This window comes from Rhagoletis pomonella, unplaced genomic scaffold (genome assembly GCF_013731165.1).
Source record: "Rhagoletis pomonella isolate Grant_MI unplaced genomic scaffold, Rhpom_1.0 Rhpom_scaffold_00007, whole genome shotgun sequence".
Lineage (NCBI taxonomy): Eukaryota > Metazoa > Arthropoda > Insecta > Diptera > Tephritidae > Rhagoletis > Rhagoletis pomonella.
Window position 1 is genome coordinate 43,118,067 of NW_023458561.1, and position 25,017 is coordinate 43,143,083.

Sequence of the window (25,017 nt, forward strand, 5' to 3'; positions counted from 1 at the left end):
ATAAAATTATATGTGTAAGAAAAAAACAACAATAACCACTAGCATGCAGGGCATGCAGGGTGAAAAAATGTAAGTGCATGCATACAACAAACACATGTGTATGCATACGGAATTTCTGTACATTATTTTTTATTTCTTCTTTTTCAGTCTACTTTACCATTTAGTATATGCAAGCGGTCGCTGCAATTCACACACCCGCGCAGCACCAAACGTCGCGTCGCGTCGTCTCCGCCTTAAGTGTGCACATCCGCAGACCGAAATTCAACTCAATAAATCTTGGGCAAACTCACTGAAAAAGCGCCCAGCGCAACGACAAAGTGTTGAGTTACGACGCTGGCTAAGACAAATTTCAAAGACATACAAACGACACGTTGAAATGAAATTAAAATAGCAAGTACTGCTACAAAGCAAAAAAAAAACAAATACTGCAATTTGCACTTGCACTTTTGTTTACTGCAGCACAGCAGCGCGGTTTGTGCGAACGTCGACGTTTGCGTTGACGCCGCTGCCTCTGCTGTAGCTACGCCACAACTGATCTTCTCTTGCCGACAATTGCTTAACGAAATATTTACTTAACATTATTCGCGCTGAAATTTTGTTGTTTATTGTAATTGCTGCTTTTGCTACCAGCGCGCTGCCACAGTGCTTTGCATGTTGTTATTGTCTCTGCGTCTAACTCATCGCTAAATAATAGTTTTGGCCTCAACTCCAACTTCTGCATCGACGCAGCGTCAGCCGCCAACAACATCAACGTCTGCATCTCTGCTGCCTTTTCTAGTATTTAACATTTTCTTTGTAGTCAGTTACCTACCTAAGAGTACAATAGTTGTTTCTGCTTGCATTGCGCAGCCCGCGTCAATTGTTGGTGCTGTTGCAGTTTGCTTCTTGCCTCTCAACTCCACACACAGCCCAGCTCATCTAGTATGTGTGTGCATATGTTATGTGCTTCCAGCTCAACTTAGCTTAACTGATCTCAGTTCAACTTAGCTCATCCCAATTGCATCTCATCTTGTTCGCATATAAATATCGCCACTAGCTGACTATGAGATCATTAACAAAACTTTTGTGCAATTAACCACAACCCAAGGCAGGGTTCTTTTGCACCGTTAGATTGCAAATAGCAGCAGCACATAGCCGACCGAAGGATATTGTTACTGTGTTTAAGTGTTTATAAAACATTGTGCAAAAATGAAAATTGTAAGTGTGAAACGAGGAGTATGTTATGGTAGTTTATACATACTTGGACGTATTTTAAATGAAGAAATTATTTATTTTTTAAGACTGAAGTGTTAAAATTTCTACAAAAGTGCATTAAGGTTTTGCTTAGTTAAAAAAGTGTGAAACATGTGTGAAACAAATTGGCTGAAAGTCTAAATAACTATTAGTATGCAAGCACTTTTTCAAAAAGCATTTAGGGAAGCTATGTATATTAGGGCGGGTAAATTTTTCTTTTACTATGCGCGTATAGCATAGCAGGATTCTACGTTCAATTTGAAGAAACCATGGGTCTAAAATCATTTTGCAGTTTGCCAAATTGCGAATATAAGTTTCGAAAAAATGTGAAAATTTTCACTGTTGCGCCCTCTGGTGCAAGTTTTACGAAAAATATAAGTGCAGAAATGGATTCCTCTTACCAAAATTGCCTAATAAAAAATTTAATCACTTCTTTACGACACTACAGGAAAATGCTAAGAAACCTATTTTCGCAATTTAGCAAACTCTAAATTGATTTTACACCCGTGGTTTCTTCGGCAAATTTTCGTAGAGTTATACGTAGAATTCTTATATGCTATACGCGCATAGTTGAAAAAATCTGCCATATCAATTGACCCGCCCTAATGTACATATTTTCTCTTTTCCATTTAAGTGGACATTTTAGACTAATTTTCTGCAACAGTGACTACTTTTTCGTAGAACGACAATAATTATTTTTTTTCAGTTTTCCAGTGTCAATAGTGCCAAAATTTTTGGTTAATTACCATCTTGCGTATTGAAAAAAGGAAAGTTTTCGCCGAATTTTCTTTAGTCGGTTGAAATGTTTTAGTATTATTCCAACAGTGTTTTTCAGCGTTATTTCACTATTTTATTTATGACATTAATGGAAGTAGAAGCAAGGTATAAGCGACCAAAGTTATAGCTGCTATTTCAGAGATCACCATATCACCTCATCAGACCTGTTTCTAGACTTCAGCGGGAATCGCACGCTGATCACTCGATGTGCAAATCCAAATACGCTAACCCGATGGGAGAAGAAGTACCAGCTCACCCTGCAACCCAAGTTACCGAGACCGAGAACGATCTATTGTAACAAACATATAGTTGGCTACTGGTATTTTTTGATCCACGTATTGTTAGGAAACCTCGCGAGATACTTTGGCCGAATGTCTATCAGGTTATGTGCTTCTAGCTACGGTGATCCTAGGAAGCAAAATCTGGTCCTAGTGAGGGTGAGCAATTCCTATATTTGAAAAGTGTTTCATAGCCGTGAAGTGGCCAGTAGGAAAGCCAGTAACAGTTCTATGATGATCACTTGTATATTACCTTCTGTGCTAGTCCAGGTATAGTACTTTCGCCTAACGGAGCTCCTTCGCAGACCATTAAAGGGTCCTGTACCTACGAATCCCTGTGCAACCCCTTTTCTGGCGAGAATATCTGCCACTTCATTTCTCATTACTCCAGTTTGTCCCGGTACCCAAATGAGATAGACCCGGTTCTTGGATGTGATAGGCGTTAAAATCTGAAAAAAGTCCCACAACATCTTTGTGGTTATTTCGTGGGCTCTAAGAGCGAGATGCGCTTGATTGTTGTCCCACTTTGTACATATTGTATCAAATATACTTCAATAGCATGCGCCTCGTCCTGCTGGTATAAAGGAGCCTACTGGATGGTATGCCGTGGTCAGTCAGTATACCAAATGTGACTGACCTTCCGGGGTTTGGGTCGTTCGCTGTCCCAGTTTATTCTGTTAGAGAACAATACCTTGAAATTTTGTGTGAAGTTAAATCTCGGAAGGAATAGGTCCACATAGCTTATGCGCAGCCTTCCGATGACCCTGATGGTAAATGGGTGCATGAGCTTCTTGTCTTCCTTTTTGTTCACTGAGATTAGCCATGCTGTAAACAGAGGAGTCTCTTTCTTAACTACAATCATCACTCCAGTGATGCCCATGGAGGCAAGTCGTTATAGTTTGCTGAGCTTGGCCTGCGTTGATTTTACTTCTGCTTTCTTTCACCACCGGGCGCAGCATCATACCTTGTCGGTTTATGTTTGATGTCCCATTTTTGCCTTGGCATTTTGCGCGCTTATTATCAATGATAACTTCCAGATACTTTACCTCTTTAGAGAAGTTTCTTCTTGAAGAAATGGTTCCAGTAACACGTCCTTTTTCCTTTCGCTGGAGAATATGACTGGGTACCATGGGTACTGGGTACAATGTCAAATAGGATATAAGTCCTGCCTCGAGAAAATGCGTATGCCTTGTATATAGATGGCTGAATGAAATATCGGCCTAACTCGGCAGCCGGTTCGGAGACGCTCTATCTCAGAAAATTATTCAAGAACGTCGTATATCAGAAAGTCGGCTCAAAAACGCCCTATGTCAACATATTTTCAATCTTTTTTCAATTGAGATAGGGCATTTTTGAAACAAATTTTGAAATCAGGGCGTTCTTTAGCCATTTTCCGAGATTTTCCTACGTTTACGAGCAGAGTCAAAGAAAGTGACCCGCCCTAATGTCCTTCTTTATTACTTATGTTCAAGTTAAATACATAACATTCGAGTGAAACTATTTAGCAAAGTCAACTCATACATTTTTATATTGAGACGCTAAAAAATGGTTAGGGGTACCAATACGAGTAAAAGACATTTTCGTTTCTTTTGACTTTTGGTAAATGCGGAAATTTATTTGTAGTTATGAAGTATGGTGCAGTTTTTACACAGTGCAATAAATTTCAAAAATTGGATGTGACGAGAATCGGACCAACTGCAAGTTTAAATACGTTTTTTTTTTTCATTTTCTTCCACAGGCGTACAGTGTGCTCGAAATGTCAGCAAAAAAAAATAAAATAAAAATCAGCACGATTTTTTAAACACTTGAGACTTGCATTTTATTATGCTAAATCTAAATGGACTATAACTGCATTTCTTTTTAAAAATTTTTAAAAAATTAAAAAAAATTTTTTGGGGAAAATTTTTGTATAACACCTAAAATTTTTCTTGTAATTTTTTTTTTTCATTTTAGGGGAACCCTATAAAAAATATAGTAAGCTGTACTTATTCAGTTTTGGACCTTATGCTGTATTTCCACTAGACATTGAATGACAGCATTTTTATGACATTAAAAAATACCCGTGCCATTACGTTATAAAAGTCTGCAAAAATTTTTGTCATTATTAGTGGAAATCCACTATTATATATACTACTTCAAATCGATATAAAAAATGATTACCTTCTTTTGCAAATCCTTTGGTATTAATCCATATTTTTACTCTTCAAAATTAAAGCTGTTGGTCTCATTCCCATCGCCTTTTTAGTGTTGCACTGTGTTATTATTATTGTTGCACCATTTTTATGTATTAAATAAAAACAGAAAATATATTTTTTATTTTACTTTTTTTTTTTGTATGCATTACAAAAACCACAATTCTATTGTTCGATTTAATGGCGCCACATATTGGCTGACGGTGAATAAAATCTCAAAATAAAATTTAAGGCAAAGTACCTACAAAAAAGTGTTCAAACAAATGGACTATAACGAAGCTTTTGAAATATGGGCACGAGAGTTCATAGCTAAGGAAAATGTATAGCCTCTTAATCTAATGAGCAGCAAAAAACGAACACTTTCGAAGTTTGGGAGGAATACGCATGCCACAACACACAAATTTGAAGACAGCCTTGTGTTGGGCAAGGAAATACAAGTTTATAACTAATGGCAACTGCAGGCATGGCAATCAAAATGAAATCAGCAAAAATTAGCCGTAAACGCTTAAACTTGTCTAAAAGCAAGTTAAGATAATAGCCAACGATGGGTGTCTTCCACGAAGCAGCAGCAGCAGCAGCAGCAGAAGCAACAGCAACCTCGGTAGAGGACACACAGCAGATATACTCGTCACATTACAGCTAGCAACAATTAAATGTTGTTCAATTATCTGATTTGCAACGTTTAAGGAGCGGAGGCGCATAGACAATTCGATGTCAGCCAAGCCAAGCCAAACCAAGCCATCCATCCATCCATAAGCAATTGCATGCCACTAAGGTATGTGAAAAGGTCAAAATGCTGCCGAGGCTACCACAGCGATGACGATGATGGTGGTGGCAAGGCAGTGCAGTAGACTGGGTGCTACGGAAATTTTGTCACACATTTCGTTTGCTAAAAATAGCTGCATAAAAAAAGACACAATAAACGCTGTAGTAGTGTGATATCAAGTAAACGCTACAGTGCCGGCTGGCTGGCTGGCTGGCTGTCAGGCGAACCGCAGAGATGACTGCTTAAGTAGTTTAACGGTGGAGGATGGCACAGCTGTTGAAAGAGTGGCACAAAATAGGCCAGACCAAAGCGCTAGCTAGCTTAGAAAATACAGTGAGCGTCAAAAATAAGTATACCCTGATGTTTTACGATTTTATTTATTTATATTTTCCATACCAAATTTTTTTTTTTTTTTTTTTGTAATAAAAATAAGTTCATTCACCAGCAAAAATCAAAAGAATTTTTTTAACAAAACTAATGAAAATGCTAGAAATTTTCATCAAAATTTTCGTCGAAATTTTCAATTTTTCAATTCAGTTTCTTAAAAAACGTATGCAGTTTTGTGGCCCATTAAATTTTAGTACATTAAAGTGCAAGTTTCAAGTCGCTAAAAATTACCTTTGATTTTTGAGATTTTTTTTTTCGCTGAGCGTGTTGCGTACCCTCCTACAAATATAAAAAAAAATTATGTTCATGCATTATGTGGATATGTTGAAAGTATCGACGAAATTTTTGTTTGTTTTTTTTTTGCATTTGCCCGAGTTCTGTATGAATTTAAAAAAAAATGATTCTTGCGGTTTTTGCTATAATTTTTATTAAAAATAACAAAAATTTGTTATGCAAAATATAAATAAATAAAATCGTCAAAACGTTAGGGTATACTTATTTTTTCGACGCTTACTGTATACATATGTGTTGCACATACCGGCTTGTATGCACTCGTGAAATATCAACCCAAATACATACATACGTTGCACAGCAGTATAGAAAATAGTTATTATTTATTTAATTTTTTTGGCAAAAAAAAATAACCAAAAATAACTCAAAATTACGGTTATATACATGCGTTCACACACACATGTGCATTGCTTCAAGGCGTTGCAGCTCATTGTTGCTGCAACACCGTCACATATGCTGGACCTTTTTGTGGGCACAGCTTTTTGAAACAACAACAAAAAAAACAACAACTCACCTCAAGTGTTTGCGCAAATCTTTTAACAAATTCCAGTTTTTGCCGGTCTGAGCAGCACAAACCGCGTTGGCGTAGGAGACACGCGACGACCGCTTGCTCAACATTTAATTTATGCAGTTAATTGCATACGAGAATTGCGAAATATTTTACTTTTTATAAGAACGCTGTGAATAAAAAATTTGAAAGAAGAATAAAAGTTGCTTAAGCATAGAATAATTTGCAAACAAAAGTGTATTGCGGCAGAAAAAAAAAATGCAAAGATTAACACTTCTTTAGCAATAATTGCTAGATATTTCCTGCCACAGCGAGCAACAGAAAACTAAAAATAAATAATTAAAATTCAAAAACATTGCAAAGAATCTCAATCGAGCCTAACGCTCATCCCATATAAATAATGCCATTAACAATGCAAAGTAAATACATACATACATACATATTTTCCACATATTTTCACCGCATCAAGTACTCCCTTAAACAATTTTGTCCACAACAACAATAAATGCAATTTCCACAACTGAATCGCAGCAAACAAATTGCTATAATTTAGCGCATTAGGCGCATTGTTTCCAGCCGTTGAATGCCGACAAATACTATGTACAGTCGAATGAATGCTCGTGAAAAAAAATAAAAAATTAAAAATAAAAATGCTTAAGTACTCACACTTATTTCAAATACAGGCAGTGCCCGTGCAAATAAGTGAGCAACAAATATTGTTCATAAATAAAGGTGTTGCATGGCATCGCAGTCAGAGCTGTCAAGTCGATGGCAATTTGAGTAGTTGTAATTGTTGGTTGGCGTTGGCAGTTAAAATAAATCAATGCTTGCGGGATTGCAACTGAATTACGAAAACAACTACATAGGTAAATACAATTGATAAAGTGTGGACAATATAACAAGAAAAAAATTAGCATTGATTAACTATTGATTGCGTAATGATTACCGGAGATCAGTTATGCCACCAAACTGAAGGGTGGCGCACTTAATTACTTACACCAAGACAATCTACGTATTTCAAAAGAAATCGTCATTCTCACAGCTTTGGTATTAAAGAGAAAATAATGAAAAATAATGGAATTAGGGGAAAGTAATTTGGAATCTTAGCAGTTTGTTGAGGGAAGGATAATGTATCTCTCCAATTAACAATACATCCGACCCAAAAATGTAAATGTACAAATGTTCTGTACGATCCTCATCCATCAACCAAGATGTACCCAGTGAATCGTCGATGATGCCTATGGTGACCATATATCGTCCCCATCGATTGTGCCCCATTAGGGCCCGTAGATCACTACCTTTTTTGTCTGAGAAGGAATTTTGCAACCACCCTGCCAGGTCCTGTCAGGAAACACTTGGTTATTTTTCAGGTGTCAATAGCATACCAATGACTCTCATGAGTTTTCCTTAAGAGATGTATGAGGTACGCGATCTTTCCCGCTGCCTGGCCCTAAAATTAGCTCCGGTACAATTGGACGCTCCAGAGTACAGAAACCATTCACCAATTCATCTGCCAGTTAATTTCCTTAAGCAGCGTAGAGTCCTGGCACCCACACAAGCTCAAGCTCATTCCACTTTGTAACGTAGTTTAGTGTCAGCTGACATTCCTGGAATATCTTTGAAAAGTTTCGAGCGGTTTCCATGATCCTGATTTTATATCCACCCCACATTTGGCCAATTACCCAGTTGGCCGCTTTCAGTATTGCAAAGACTTCTGATTGAAAGACCGTTGCCATTTCATTCAAAGCAGTAAAGTATCTTAAGTTTTCGTCCAGATGCCATCTAGCTCCGGTACCATTTTCATTCTATAAGCCGTCTGTATAGAAATTTTTCACCGAGCTTCCCAAGAGAGTGTCTGGATCTCTCCATGGTTCTCTTGTGGGAAGTCTTACGACGAAATTTCTTTCAAAGGAGACTTCTAAACTACTCTCTGTGCCCAGAACTCCGATCATCGTGCCAAAAACCGAAAGACTGCAGTCGACACATCGGTTTTTTTTGCCTACTCTTGGATCGCTGAAACTGACAACCTTCTGAACCATTGGACAGGACTTTCCGCTTTGGTATGTATGTTGGTGAGCACTAAATGGGCTTGATCTAATGTACTTCTCAACCGTGCGCTCCAGAATCTTCAGCATGGAGGATGCTAGGCTAATTGACCTGAAGCTTTTTTCCAACGCGTAGTCATCCTTTCCTACTTTTGAATTGATATACACAGTGGCTTTTCTCCAAAGTGTGTAAATTTCGATAACGCTCTCGGCCAGCTGGCATTGCGCCCGATCGCAAAGTATGAAGCGTTCTTTTTTCTCTGCGGTTGCTTTATACATTTGTGGTCTGCTGAAATCCAAGTAATTTCGCAGCGGTGGTACGTGGGGAATAAGAAATTTTATTCCATGGGTCAGTGTACTGATTGAGAGCTGAGTGGCAAATCTGTTGACTGTCGGTTGCGATTGCAGCTCGACGTTGAAAGCTTTCCTGGTGTACTAGGACTCCCCTTTTTGGCTGTAACAAGAGAGTTATCAGACATTTGTATGTATATCTACCGAAGATGCTGTAAACGTGCCATCCGTGTGTCGCAGCATAGTAGATTTGGTTTTTCGTTTTTTTTTTTTTTTTTTTTTTTTTTTAATTTGGATTTATACACGTAGCTTGATGGATCTGCATACTATCATGCTTCGGGCCTCGGCGAAAACGATCAGCCTCGGTCCGTAAGTGCTGAATTTTCCGACGGTGTGACCAAAAATGGAATAAGATGTACAGCGTTGGAGAGCATACCCGCCCTCACAACGGTTTAAAAATAAATTACGAAAAAACTGTTGAAATGGTTGTCAATAGGCTTTCCAACTCTTTCAAAAGTATCATCAGAGAACAAGAGCGAGAATATGTAGTCGCAGTTTTGTCCTATGTCGATTTAGAGTTTATTTATTTTCGGCACAGATTCACTCTGCTTCACTTGTTCTCTTAATACTCGAACGCACTTGTGCACAACTCCTTTCACATACATACCTTCAATTTAAAGCTCTATTTCAAAAAAAAAAAAATCTACAACCAAATTTTTACACAGCGGTACATTAACCATTCGTTTAATTCTTTTTCATTTCAGGAAATCGCATTGGTTTTAATCGCCTACACAGCGTCTGCTGTGTTTGCAGCACCACAAGCACAGGGTGAACCAATTGCCATTATTAGTCAGGAATCGAATATTGAACCGGATGGTTCATACAATTACAAGTGAGTACATAAACTACAAAGCAATGTGATAACCAAAACGTTGCATGGTTTGAGGCGCATCGATAAATAAATGCGAATTTGCGCATTAGCAACTAAAGACTTAAGTAACGAACCTATATAAGAAACAGGAAAGTATAAAAGCGGAAAATTCGAAGGTGTCATAGCAAGTCGTAATGCAATGTCATAAATTTTTATAACGGTTAAAAATACTTTTAAGCGATTTACACAAACAACAAAATATATGAAATTGATTCCGTACCTATAGATGTGTATGTACATATATGCATATTGTAATTGATTGAGAGAATACATATCGCTAGCTAAGAGTAAAAAATTGATAGACCACTTTTTATGAAAACTAATATTTTGGTATTGAAAGCTAGAGATATTAAAAACGCATCGTTTCTAAAAGGATTAAGGTACTTGTTTTATATTTTCTCGTTTATATGCAATGAAATACAAATTTGCTAATTCCAAAAGAGGCGCTGAAAATCCGATAAGGTCAAAACAATACAAAATTTTTCTATAAAGATCGAACCCTATCGATTTGTATGGAATTTTGTTTTGCTTTAAGCACGCGAACTGTTGTATTCAATGTTTAGTGAAATATTTAAGGAAAATATCTCAAATAAGTTTTTTTCCTCCCCTGTAGAAGGTCTAAGCTAGCGATATTACATATATCGCACAACGTCTTCAAAGGAGTCCTAACTCAAATTTGGCATTTTTGAGATTATGCGCTAAAAACGTACACAGAGCTTTTATTTAACTTTCAGCAAAAGCTGGAGCAAATTTTTCTATGTACTTTTTATGTAACCGTTGATGTGTCAATCAATAAATTTTATAAGGTATTATGAAAGATATTGCAATAAATTGACCGGATACAGTGCTTTTAGCTTTTTAAAACTCTTTTTTAATCAACTTTAACAACGTGACAATATTTCGCTCGTATGTTAGCTTCTTCCCCTCTTCAATCAGAAGAATATACTAAAATATTAAGGGCGATATCGTTTCGTAAAACAAAAACATCTTTTAGAAATAAGTATGTATACAGATTTTTAAATAGTTGGCAACCCTCTTCAAAATTATTACTTCTAGTTAAGAGTGCATATATTTAAATGTGTTTTGTTAGCTGAATGCGTTGCAATAATTTACTCAAGATATAGGTACATATATTTAAGACACTAAAATTTGAAGCAGGTGGCAATCCTTAGAGTTTTAATTGCTTTTTACCCTAACATTTCCTTCAGAATAGTGTTCAGTTTATTCAATTTGATGGAGTATTAAGAAAAATATAAAGCATTATTTACCGGATACAGTGCTTTCAGCTTTTCTAAACCCCTTTCTTAAATAAATAACTATATTTTGAAAATGTGACTATTTTTTGCTTATCAGAAAAATACCTTCTTGGAAATAAGTGTATTGGATAAGTGGCGGTATCACGCCCATTTTCCAAATTTCCATAATAATGCTACTTCTTTTCAAAGGATTGTTGTGAGTATCAATTTGGAGTAAAATCTTCTTCTTATTTATTGGCGCTGTAACCAACTAAGCGATTTTGGCCGAGTCCAAAACAGCACGCCAATCATTTCTCTTCTGTGCCAAGTGACGCCAATTGGAAATGCCAAGTGAAGCCAATCTCCACCTGATCTTTCCAATGCAGAGGAGGCCTTCCTCTTCCATTTCTGAAATTTACCGTTTTATGAAAAGTGGGCGTAAATTTAGTCCGATTTCAAAAATTTTCAAAGTTTTGCTTTTAAATTTAAAAATTTTCAGCTGCTTGGTATATTTTACCAAGTTCAACAACCGCGCCAAATTTGAGAGAAATTGGTGGAGCGGTCGTGGCTACGCCCATTTTCCAAAAATTTATAATATTCATATTTTTCGCCTAGAAGTCACTGTAAATATCTAGTTTGAGTGAATATGCTTCAGTATTTATTAAAATAGCGCAGTTTTCATATTTCTGACTATTTCAAGACAAATAAATCATTTATTATAAAAAAATTATTTAAAAATTCAAGATTTTATTTTTGAACACATAGGAAGCTTTAATTTGTATATAATATGTTCTTGATTAATGCTTTGATTTAGTACTGTTAATATGTCATAAATTTTAAATATACTTAAAGTGATGCCATGCCATTAAATTATTATAATGGCATGAATAAGTAATAACTTCGAACAGACTTTGTCTGTAAGTTCAGACGAGTTTCAAGTTTAGTATTGAAACCCATTCGTGTGCATAAAAATAGCATTTATTATCTAAATTTATAAAAATCTTTAATAAAGTGGAAAGAATAAATATTTTTAGTAACACACCAAACAAATATCGGTTACGTCATGCTAAATAAAACAAATGAATTCCTATGTGTTCTAAATATTTCGTTAAGTACATTCATACATACATACAAGCAACTAAAATTAACCGATAAAATAGAAAATTTATACTCATTTTACAAGTTATTCCGCTATGCTTAGACAATCAGCTAGATTCCAGTATATTGCTCTTATAATAATACAACTAAATGAAGAACTTAAAAATTCACTTAGTGGCAAATTTGAATATACCAATGTATAAATTAGCACATAAATTGTACTTGTTTCCTTTAATTTAAAACTTTTTAGTTGATGTCTCACTTTTTACTATAATATCCGCTACTTAAACAAGTAGCAACTGGTTTCTAGTTAGATCAAAAGAGACAGCAAATCTTCTCGATCAAGCTTAATACCAATTTTGGACTTAAAAAAAAACAATCGAAAAACTAATACAACGGACATTATATAAAGCGTTTCGACAGGAGCTGGTTGAGAACCCATCTGCACTCATCTTATATACATTGCTCTGTTGGATTTCAAATATTTATTAGCGGGATGGCTCTCAGAATAGAGCGTAATAGGACTGTAGCCCTCTCTAATTCGTTATTTTCTGGCTTTTGGATTTTTTGCAAATCCAATATTTTTGAATAGGAAAAAGATATTCTACCAAGTTTTGGCTAATTTTCTTTGTTTAAAATATTCACATTCTTTTTTTATAATGGTAAAAACTTTAGTATAAACTTTATGTACGCAGGTATGAAAAAACTCGTAACTTCTATAGTTTTGGTTAAACCATTCTCAAATTTTTACAGCTTATTCCATAAAATTTGACAACTATTCAGGTTGAAAAAAATAAAAATCAAATGATGAAGTTAAGAAAAAAAACTTTAAAAATTTGATTTCTTAACGCAAACTTTTTATTTTTTATTTTAATCTATCTCACACTCTCTTGGAAAGCCGAGGTAATTACGCACATTTTGATACCTTAACTGATTTTCTCCCACAAATAGTTTATTAACTGCAAAAAATTAAAAAAGATACTTCTCAGAAAGTTCAAAATTTCGGGAATTTTTTTTTCGCGATTTTCGAATATCATGACGAAATAAAAAAATTTATGTCTTCTTTTCTCGATAAAGAATGTGAAAACCTATTTCACCTCAATAAAAAATATTGAGGTGTAAATATTGTATGGAATGACCTATACATACATAAAAAGTCGAAAAATTTAGTTCATCAAAATTTTAAACTTTTTAATCAGATTTTAGAATTTTTTTGGGTATGCAGTTTTTTAGGCCATTAATTTTTAGTAATATATATAGCACAAGGTTGAAGTGGCTATTTTTTTCTTCGCGCATTTTCTTCCATGCAACGCTGAACAATTTTTTTTTTTTTTTGTGGAGGAAATCAGCAACACCTTCCACAAAATAATACCCAAATACCAACGGTAAGGTCTAGCTACTTAAAATTTGCAAACATTGAAAGGGCTACAAAAGTGCATACTCTCTGTACTATATACTAAGAAATCTAATTAAAACACTAAAAAATATGATAAAACTTTTTACAAAGTTCCAAATTTTTACTTGCATGGTTTTTGTAAGATAACAAGCTACATTTTCATTAAAAGATAATAAAACTTAGATAAACGAAAAGGAAATAGCCAAAGAATGCTAAAAAGTCTCTTCCCTGTTTACATTTTCGCCACTGTATGTGCTATAAAAGTATCAAATTTTGTCTCGTCTTTAGTAATCTCGCTGATCATGGATCCTGCTTGTCTAATAGATATTTTTCTAGAATTCTCTAAAATAAAAATCCATACAACCAAAAAACACACTGCACATGCACTGCTTTCTTAACTTTATGACTTAATCGCAAATTTTTCTGCGATTAAATTTAGGCAGTAAAATTTTATTGCTATTCTTACGTGATAATTGTTGTCGCCAATCAATGTCGCCAATCAGGCGATAATACCGCAAACGTCTATATTTTAATTTATAAATTTCATTTATTATGGCACCGTACTTAAGTGGACGAAATTTAATATCATTTAATTAAATCAATGCGAAATTCCAAAAAAATACCTGTTCCGTTCGCCTTGCAGCACCGTGAATATTTTTAAATTCTGGAATAGGCAGCAGAAGCAAGCAAGTGTTTCATTTACCGATTCAGCGCATACCCAAATGATTGCGGCATAGCTCTGCAATGCGTGGCTTTATATTCGTATGAATACTAAATAAAATATGCACCTTCATTAATTACTTTTAACAGAATACAAACAAAATATTTAGTAACATGCATCATCGCTTTTTTATTTCTCTTCTTATTTCTATCAAACCACAGCTATGAAACCGCCAACGGCATTAAGGGCGAGGAGACTGGTACACTAAAGAAGGCCACCTCACCGGATACCAGTGATGTGATTATCGCGCGTGGCTCTGTTAGCTACACATCACCCGAAGGTAACCTAATTACGCTCAACTATGCTGCAGATGACGAGAATGGCTTCCAGCCTCAAGGCGAACATCTGCCTACACCACCACCAATTCCACCAGCAATCCAAAAGGCACTCGACTACTTGCTCAGCTTGCCGCCAGCGAAGCGTCGTTAAGCATTTAGCTCGTAAGAGAGGGGTGGACGGATAGCTGTTAAGGAAGGTGATGCCTTCTTTTATGCACAGAAGTAATGTGACAATGCAACAATTGTATAAATTCTTTTCTCCTAAAATCTCTATCGATATATATATTTTTTTTTGTTGAGAGAATCCCTAAAAAATATTGCTGTACTGTACAACAAAGCTTAAGTAACTATTTAGCCAACCTAAAACATATGGACGAATGTGGACACGCTGCTCATAAACTATAAATGAAATTATCGCTAAAACTCACACACACACACACACACAGGCACACAATACAAACAAGGAATGGAAATTTTTGCTAGCATTAGTGAGTTGAAGTGCAAATGTATGTAAATAAACGAAGAAAGAAATGAAAACTACTAAGTACACTGACTGAATGAACCGTTAAATGTTATAAACAAAAATGTATAAGAAAAAATGCAAAAAAAAAAAAAACATATTATAATATATAGTATAAAAAATCAACTGGCATTTGCTCACTACTCCTAGCAAATGTAAATGTCTCTTTCAAATTTACAACTTTTGCTTCAAAGCGAACTCATTGCACACCGCATCATCTTCAACTTCAACTTCAACTCTACCTACGATGATACTCAGCATTTCACTGCACTAAGTACTAAAGTAAAAAGTAAAAAAGCACCGCATATCACCAACGTCCTCTACACTCTACGACGCTCATCCTTTGGAGTCCTCAGCACTTTTGCACTGGAAACCAGCATTGCACTCCATCAGTTTTTGGAAGTTCCCTTTACAATTAACACTAACAGCTTTCTTGGTATTTCTTTTTGTTTTTACTTTTTTGTAGTCGCCGGAACTTTATCGCTTCGGACCCTTGTGATATCGTTGCTTTTCTAAAGAAACAAAAACTGCAATTCATGTTTTGTAAAAAAAAAAAAAAAAAAAAAAAAAACATTCTACTCGTGAAAAACTATGGAAATTTAGTTTTAAAAATCTAAATCATGTTGTTGTATCATATGTAAATTACATAATATGAACGATTATTTACACTTTTCATAAATGTATTTATATTTTATACACAAATGTTGTAAAAATCAGCGTAATTAACTAAGAAATGCAAAGAAAGAATTAAAGATTCTTTAAAAATTAATTCATGCATTTTTCTTAAAACTTAAAATAAGTAAGAGCAAACGAACGCCAGATTATAGGGAAGATTTACGAAAGCCAGAGACCGAACATAACAGTTACTGGCGAAACTATCATGGAAAAATTCACTATGAAGAAAATGTACAACAATCAAATGATACATAACAATCGATTTCGTTTTCACCGAGACTCAAATTTGAAAATAAATTTTTTTGTATGCAAAAATAAAAAAATAACTATTATTTTTAATTTTTTTATTATAAATCGAAAATAACATTTATTTTCGATTTTTATATTATATGTCTTAGATAACAGTTATCGACTACTTTTGTTTATAAAAGTCAGCAATATAAATCAGTCAGTGAATTTTACTTTAAAAGTCATCAATATAAATCAGCCACCGCCTTTAATTTTTTAAATCATGCGTATAAAAGTCATTAACATTATTTGCAGTTAAGAAGGTGTTGGGAAACAAAAGTTTACTACGACTTATACAAAATGACTTTTATAAGTACGATTTAAAAAATAAAGGTCAGTGACTGATTTTCATTTATTAATAAAAGTCTTCGATAATTGTTATCTGAGACATATAATTTGAAAATCAAAAGTAATTGTTATTTTGAATTTATAAAATAAAAGTCAAAAATCACGGTTATTTAAGGAGTAATTAAATAAAGGCCAAAAACTAATTGTTAAAGAGCGATTTTTGCAATAAAAGTTGTAACTGTTACGGTACCTGACGAAAGTCATGAATTTGGGAAAAAGGTGTCAATATCTGTGGTAGTTGAGACGACGGACCTTTATACCAGAGTAAGTTTGCCTTCAAGTATGCCGAATTGGAAGCTTAAGGTCATTCTACGGTAGTGTGGTGAATATTACGACGTTCAGAAAACGTTCCTAAGAACGAAAAATTACAATGACGATGGCACAACACCGAAACCGGTTTGTCTCCAAACCAAAATTTAACAAGCGGTAGCGGAAAATCGTTCCACAATACATCTTCCTAAGAATACCTGTGAGGAAAACTAGACCGAAGTAACTGAAACCCTACTTAAATTAGAAGGCCACCACCCACTTGTTGTGAAAGCTCTAGCGAATTTTTTAATAAGTTATTTTTAAGTAACGAGTGAGTACACAAATTTTGTGGTGCCAATATACTATATTGTGAGTGGTTTGTTATTAGGAGTATATTGACATTACTAAAATTATTATTTTTTTTTTATTTTTGTATTACGTTGAATTTTCAATCTAACCTCACATTTAATCGCACCTGCGAGAGATGGATGCAAACTGCCACTTATCAAATTTCTAGGCAAACTTGGCCTAGGTGGGATCGAAGGTCTCGAAGCTTATGCTCTCTAAAGAGGGAGAATATTTCTCACAAACTTGATTCTCTAACCGGCCTCTGGCTTAAAGGTAAACACGCAGAACGGCTCGGAATGCCTTACCATAGATGCTGTAGAAGTTGCAAAAAATATGAGGACGAGGAGACAATTCTCCATCATCTCTGTAACTGTTCGGCATTATCGAGGAGCATATTATGCTGTACTGTAGTAGTTCAAGCCCTGGTGAAAGCAACACCACAAAAAAATATAAAAAAAAAGGTTTTTTCTTAACAGCGGTCGCCCTCTGAGTGTATTTCTGCCATGAAAAGTAGCTTTTATTTAACAAAACCAAGACACACGCCACAAATCAGAGGAGAAGCTTGGCCAAACACTAACATAAAACTATTACTATTAGATTACGCTTTCTGGAGTCTCCTTTCTTTAGTGACTTTGACAAATTGGGAGATTTAAGCCCTAGTTTCCTGACAAGTTTCGTCAAGGATTCAAAATGGTTGAGCAAGGGGTAGTGAAAACTCTTAGTTTTGGTGTCACAACAGGTCTTCAACTCATGGCCTATGTATGTTTCTATATAAAAATGTGTTTAGTCATGCCTTCATCCCGTAATAGTTGTGTCAATTAGTCAAATTTATTTGCTTACATTTGTAGTGAATTCACAATTATAAAGTTCTGAAGACCTCTGACGGAGTTAACGTTAAATAAATGATTTACTTATACTTAGAATTTATTGAGAGGAAGTACTTATTCCATCCGTGACTCGTTATTCTAAGAAATCTTTCAAAGGAATAGCATCTACAAAGCAAAAACCTTTCAACCAAGAAGAATTAAGTGATTTTCTAAGGGATTTTGAATTATCTAGGGAACCTGCATTGACTTCCAGATTAAAAAAAAAAGTATTTGGGGTCAGGTACAAAAGTGACGTTCTATTGTAAAAGAGAGCAAGACTTGTTTGCCAATTTTTCATTCGGAAAATGATATGGTTCTTTGTTCCGATGTTTCATGCCTTATTGTGGAAATCGGCCTTTCGGAATACCAGCAAAATGAATCGTGTGTTCTTATAGACAGTTCAAGAAATAAAAAAAACTTGGTTGGCAAGAAAATTTCCTGGTCTAAGCACATAAAAGATAAAAGGGGGAATTTCCGATGGGTTACAAATAAAAATATTAATAAAGGATTGATTTCTAAGGTTCAATGAATGATTTGGAACGTTCGGCCCGGAAATAAATGCGTTGAAGTTACCAAAAACTTTTAGGGAAATTACAAGTCAAGTAACTAATCTGAAATCCATAAACGATATGCTGAAGAGCTTTGAAACCGAAGAATGTAATATTTCCTTGAAATGGTATAATCTCCACAGCGACCTTGACCAATTTCCGTAGAATCTTGGGTCCTTTAGCAAATAAGGGTTTCTTTCACCAAGCCCTATTTGGCCTTTGGAAAAGAGGTGCACGTGCCAATGGGACCATCGTATGACGGCTGGCTAATGTTGAAAATGTCGTGTGATTGGTCCGCTATATCGTATTCACAAAAGTCGCAAAAAACAATGTTTTTTATTTACATCGTGGAAAAGACAGGTAGCACATGGTAATTTTTATTTCTTTGCGCCACTTCGTTACCTTCTCGCACATTGAATCTTTCTGTCTATCAGGGCTGTAAAAAATTGCAATCAAATTGGATTGCAATCGCATATTTTACGAAATATTACAATCTGGTTTAATTACAATTAACATTGATTGCTTATATTTTGATTGCAAAAATTGAAATTTGCAATCATTTAGAAGAAATTGATTGCAATAAGTTTTTGATTGCAATTAATTTTTGATTGCAATCATTAATTGCATACAAATCGCAAACTGCAATCTGTCTAAACGACATTTATTTTGATGAATAATTGGAAGTACGATTGTGAGACACACAAGCCCTCAGTGGGTTAACGCATCGCATTAGCAGTGCAAAGTGAACCCCCTCACGGCGTTACACCTAGCAGTAGGTTGCTTTGATTGTCGTCTTTAATTTTCCGCTAATCGAGAGCATATACAATGTGCGTGCATGAAAATTCGATTTTCTGCATGACAAAGCTGCAACTAAACAGCACCTCCATCGTGTTTTTCAACCATCCCTAGTAGTATAACGTATCGATGGCTGAGTGGAAGATCAACCTATCTCGGCAGCCAGTTCGAAAACGCCCTATCTCAGAAAATTTTTCAATAACGCTCTACTTCAGAATTTTGATTTAAGAACGCCCTATCTCAGAATTCGGTTCAGAAACACCCTATCTCAACTGCCGATGCAAAAATGCCATATACCAGCACATTTTCAATGTATTTTCGTTTGAGAAACTAGGTCGTGTTTAAACCAAATTCTGAGATAGGGCGTTTTCAACCAAATTTTGAGAAGGGGGTTTTTCAATAAAATTCTGAAAAAGGGCGTTCTTCAATCAAATTCTAAAGTAGGGCGCTCTTGAAAAGTTTTCTGAGATAGGGCGTTTTCAAAACGGCCTGCCGAGATAGGTCGATCTTCCACTCAGTCATCGATATGTACTTGCACATTTCTTGTGTGGATTAGTAGTGCCATCTACTGAGACAGCCCGGTTGCTTGGATTTTTGTCATCTCCCTTTTGTTCGGCCGTGTTTTTGCTCGATTCGGCCCTTCTGTATTGTTGTTGCGCACTGCAAGTGCATTTACTTGGAACATTAGTTAGGCGGTCATATATTCGCGCAAAAAGTTTTGGTATTATATAAGTCAGAAGCTATCATATTTGTCTTATAAGCTAAAATTTTACACCAGTCTTCAATATATTTTTGGCGTTTTTTGAATAAAATGTTTTTCTTCAAGCAGCAACAACTTTCTGTCTACTGTTGTCAAACTTAAACTTACAAGACAAATCTGCTAAATATTTTTCTTTCAACACAAGATTTGGTAACTATGACTTAATCATGTAACGATAACCAAATCATGTTTTGAGAAAAACATACTTACGTAACTGAACTCTTTTCTTAGAGTAAATTACTAAAACAACTTGCATGCAATTTGAAGTGCTCACAACTCGTTGTTTATATTAGGTGTGTATAATAATAAATAGTCAGTACTGGAACCTGCAAATTTTTACTGTAAAAGTGTATAATAACCCAAAAAATTTCCAATCGAGAGCGTAATAACACGGGACAGGTGCAAATTCTTGCTAGTGAAATTTTTACTAGCAGAAATTAGCTAGCGGAAGAAGAAAAATAAATGTCAAAAGCCGTCATTTTTTGAATTGGTTAAGCATAAATAAAAGTAAAATGAGTGGAAATCAAAATATTAATTATTACTGGACTGTGTAAGTGCTTGCGTGTAAAGCAAAGAGTTTAAAACTGAGTTGTAAATAGTAAAATGTTTACAGCAGAATGTCAAGACGGTGTAACAACTACTCACTTGAAAGTTTTTACTAGTTTTGTGTTCAATAACTTTTTCTGCTAGTTTTCTCTTTTTCTCAATTTCACGTTCTATTTTGCTTTTACGCTCTCAATTTCTTTATTAAAAAATTAAACTGTTTGATTAAATCAATGATTTGATTGCAATCACAATCATTGCAATCAAATGTGCTTACAATTAAATTGATTGTAGTTTTTACAATCAGAAAAATGCAATAAATTTTGATTGCAATCCTATTACTAGCATAATCATTGATTGCTAAAAAAATGTATTGCAAATTTTTACAGCTCTGCTGTCTATTAATGACATCCGATTAAGTCTGACGCTTGAAGTTTTTCCTATTTATTTCGCATATCTTGTTGCTCAGACGCTTCTTGTATAATTTGCAACAAGAGTGCCCATAAGTTAAATTAGATTAAAAAAAAAATCGTGATAAAATTAGGATAACGCGTTGGAGGGGAGCAAATTCTAAAATTTTTGAAAAATCGTAACGAATTTACTATGATCGTAGTCTTCAGCTCCATATATGGATCCCTCATAGCTCGCGTTGATTCCGATCGCAACGTGGCCCTCTAGAAAGCATCTTTTTTCTCTACAGCTTCCTGACACTCCTTATCGTACCAGATATTCTTCCGGTGCCGCGGCGGTACGTTATGAGAGGGAAAAAATTTTTTTAGTAATATCAGAAAGAAGGATCTATAAAAAATAAAAGCGTCAGTTTACTAAAAAGTTCATTGCACCTACGTGATGCTACATAATTTAGTGAAAAAATTATAAAAGGACGTTCCTCGGGCTATTAGCGTTTCGATTCTAGTAATGTATTTTAAGGTGCACCCTGAATTTTTATTGAAATATCGGTTAGGCTACTCTGGCTCTCATGACGTCATATTTTTTGAAATAGACATACCATACATCCATATTAATGGTCTAACTTTGCTTATTAGACTGACTTTATGCAGTTAAAATGTCTGCATTTAATAGAAAAGTTGTTTGATGCATTTGTCAAGAACATTTTCAATATGAAGGCTATGCAGATTATGCGCGGGTTTCGGCTAGTATTTAGTTAACTGTACTATTTACACCCAATCAAAACTGAAAATCCTGCTGTAAATTTTTTCTATCTTATATCATTTTATAAACACGTTTTACAAAAAAAAAAAATTGTCTACTTACTTAACTAAATAAGTCGTATTTAATTTCAATTAAATCAATTTGAAATCTTGATGATATAATAAACTATATTCTACCAAATAAATTCGACAGTTGCAATATGCTCGTATATTACCGTAAACGCCAACTACACACATCCACACGCGCATGTTAATTTACTGTACTTCTCAACCCACTGCCCCATAATTCATTACTTCCACTCCATGCCAGTTGCTTAATAAAATATCATAACAACAACCGACCAAACAACATAAAATAAAATATTAAATATATGTATATTATTAAAATGAATAGCTAAAAATCTAGTTTGTATGCAAATTCCCAAAAGTTTAAATTTATTGGTAAGCAAACAAGAATGAAGTGACAAAATATTTTAATAATACTTACCCCTTTCAGAGAGAAGACAATAAAAATTCGATAATTTATCGCAAAAATTTTAATTCACATGCAAATTTATTTGAAATTACACTATGTGACAGTGAAAATACACTTTCTGCGAAATACGCATCAAACCGCATACTTACTCAAAATTTTCAAAAGACCCTCAAAATCTGCACTTATGGCCAAAAAAAAAATGGTTTTTCATTGGTGTGTATATGCACTTGCTTGTAACATTTGTGCGGCAGGACGGAATAAAATCTCCTTTCAACACTCCTGATAAAACCCACAACATCATAAAATTCATAAATTCCTCCTTAAACACATTGTACGAAAAAATTAGCCAATACTTTGTATTATATCGAGAAGCAAACGAGCAGTAAAGCCAAATAGGATAATCAAAAGATGCCAGATCTTTCAGTATGACGAAGTAGAATATTCGAAGGAAAACTTTATAACTGCATCCCAAATGATATTGTAAAATAAAATGTTCAAACAAGCGACATTATTTTCAAATTTTTTTTTTTTGAAATATTCCTAAAGCATCTAGATGCGTTTCTGTATCAAAAAGAAAATTTTGAAAAAAATGTCGCTTACGTTATTTTGGCGGTTTTTCTTAAAAATTGTTTTAAGAACTGTATTTGCGTTTAAACACACGGAGATTTTTTAACAAAATGTTATAAACATATTTCATGTAAAATAAATTTTAAAGGCATGTAAGTTTTACTTAGTGATAAATAGCGGGACCCACGGCGGATGAGCGGGATGGGGTTTGAATATGTAGTTGCGCGCCCATTTCTGTTAGATAATGTAGAATTCTAGTTATGTATCAATACCAAATTGTTATATTATGGAAAAAGTTTATTTCCATAAATTTGTGGTAAATTGGTCTTAATCATAAGATTTTTTCAACATAATTTGGTGTTAATATGTTAGAAACATCGTTGTAATACTTATTTCAATTAACTAAGTTAAATTTGACTTTTATAACAAGGCACTGTAATTCTTCATTTTACGTCTCATTGAAATTCACTGCTACTTTTAAACTGGCGGCAACCCGCTCCGAAAATATTTTACTTAAAGCTTTCCCTTCAAAATTACTCTACAAATAAACCTCGTTCATTCGACACACATAAAGAATATTCAATTTAACTTGTCAACTCAATTGATTTCATATTATTGAACAGGTGGCAACCCTCATCGAAATAAAACATTTTGCACATCTACCGGTTGTTACCCTGCTCTTATAATTCATTTAACTTGTTAGATAAATTTATTTTGAATTTCTAAACAGGTGGCAACTCTCTTAAAAAATATTTTCGAAATAAATCTTTCTTAAACATCTCGTTTGACACCCATATTAATGTATTTCATTTAACTTGTTAATTGAATCTATTTTGTATTTTTAAATAGGTGGCAACCCTCGTCAAATATATTTCCATAATAAATCTTTTTAAGCTATTTTAGTTTGATGCCCATATTGTTGTAATATTTTATTAAATGTTTTAATTAATTGATGTTTTGGAAACCGTGGCAACTCTCTTCAAAAAGTATATTTTTATTTTAGCGTAAATGGGCAATAAGCACACATATAAGTAGGATACCTACTTGTTTGAAATTACCACAAGTTAGCCTTTCAGCTCAACTAGTTCGTAATAAAATCCAAGCACTTTAGAAAATGTTAATAACTGTAGCTTCGCAAATAACTTGGATTTCGAAAAAAATTTACATTTTATTTTTTTTTTATCATCGTGAGCCACAACAAAAATTAACTCCACCAAAAAGCTCGACCTTCAAAAAGAGATTTTTACTCATTAACAAAGTAAATTATATTTAAATTTAAATACTTAACTTTCTCCAAGCGGATCTCAAAACCGGAAAGGACGCCACAACCCTCATTTGTCAGAATTTGTGAGTTGTCGATGATCGTATAAGTTGCTGGAAATTTTCGAACTGGTAGGCCACTGCTTTAGCTTATACCAGTTAGTTGCAGGTTAGTTTCAGCGTAGGAGCATCGGCTAAATCTTGATTAATTTCAAAACATTGTATGTGCATTGCCGGAAACGAAATGAGTATTAAAACGTGAATATATATTAAAAATTTATAATAAAAAATGCCAACATTTTATGATATTTTGTCTTGTTTTTTACTGCGGCACTGTTGGCTGTATACATATGAAGAAATTATATAAGATTTGAAGCAAGCGAATGTCCTCTTTTCTAGATGAAAAATTACACTCATTTAGTCGCTAAAATCTATGAAAAATGGCTTATGTGTTTTTATTCTTTGAGAACCTCGAAAAAAGTGTATTCAATTTTTGTTGTTTTGTCACATAGTGTTCTCTAATGTTGGTTCATATACGCCTGACAATTTTTTGTCATTCACTTTCGAGATTTATGTTCTTTGGTGGTTAGCTGAATAACTGGACATTTGGCACCTTCGTTCGAATCATTTTATTTAATGCATTGCTAAATGTCATAATTCACCAAAAAAAAACATTTTCAGGCGCCAGATATAACTGGTTCAAGTGTACCAGAATTTAATATATTTACGTCACGAACAGAATTACACTTTTTACGATAGAAGCAACAACATCTTTCCAAAATTATCTGCCGATAGAACTATCTCAGTGTTGTCGGCAAAGGTAACGAAAGCGCAAAAGTTAGCATTAGCTTTTCACTTTCTGTTGAGCACAAGTTCGTGTCTTAAGTCTTTCGTTGGCTAAATACGCACAATAAAGTAGTCACAAATATGTGTGTACATATATATGTATGTAAATTAAACAGAAGTATCATTTTAAGACCTGCTTAATAGATCAAGGGCAGAAGTATTTAGAACTGTAGCAACCATTACAGAATTGGGCTCCCATATTATAAAGCATACTGCAGCCGTCAATTGGATGATAGCGAAGAAAGCGTTCAGGATATCAAATAAATATTTTTCCTTACTGACCTTTGGGGGCACCCATGCACTGAAATTAGCCGCATTCGTAAATTCATA

At 34.4% G+C, this 25,017-nt stretch overlaps 1 protein-coding gene across 1 annotated transcript; it reads left to right on the plus strand.

Annotated features, from left to right (window-relative positions):
* The first annotated feature begins 1,051 nt into the window (after positions 1–1,051).
* Positions 1,052–15,043, plus strand: LOC118743726 (endocuticle structural glycoprotein ABD-4). Its single transcript, XM_036476489.1, has 3 exons — positions 1,052–1,197; positions 9,533–9,660; positions 14,311–15,043. The coding sequence occupies exons 1-3, from the start codon at positions 1,189–1,191 to the stop codon at positions 14,576–14,578; spliced, it is 405 nt and encodes a 134-aa protein (XP_036332382.1). The 5' UTR covers positions 1,052–1,188; the 3' UTR covers positions 14,579–15,043.
* Positions 15,044–25,017: the final 9,974 nt, after the last annotated feature.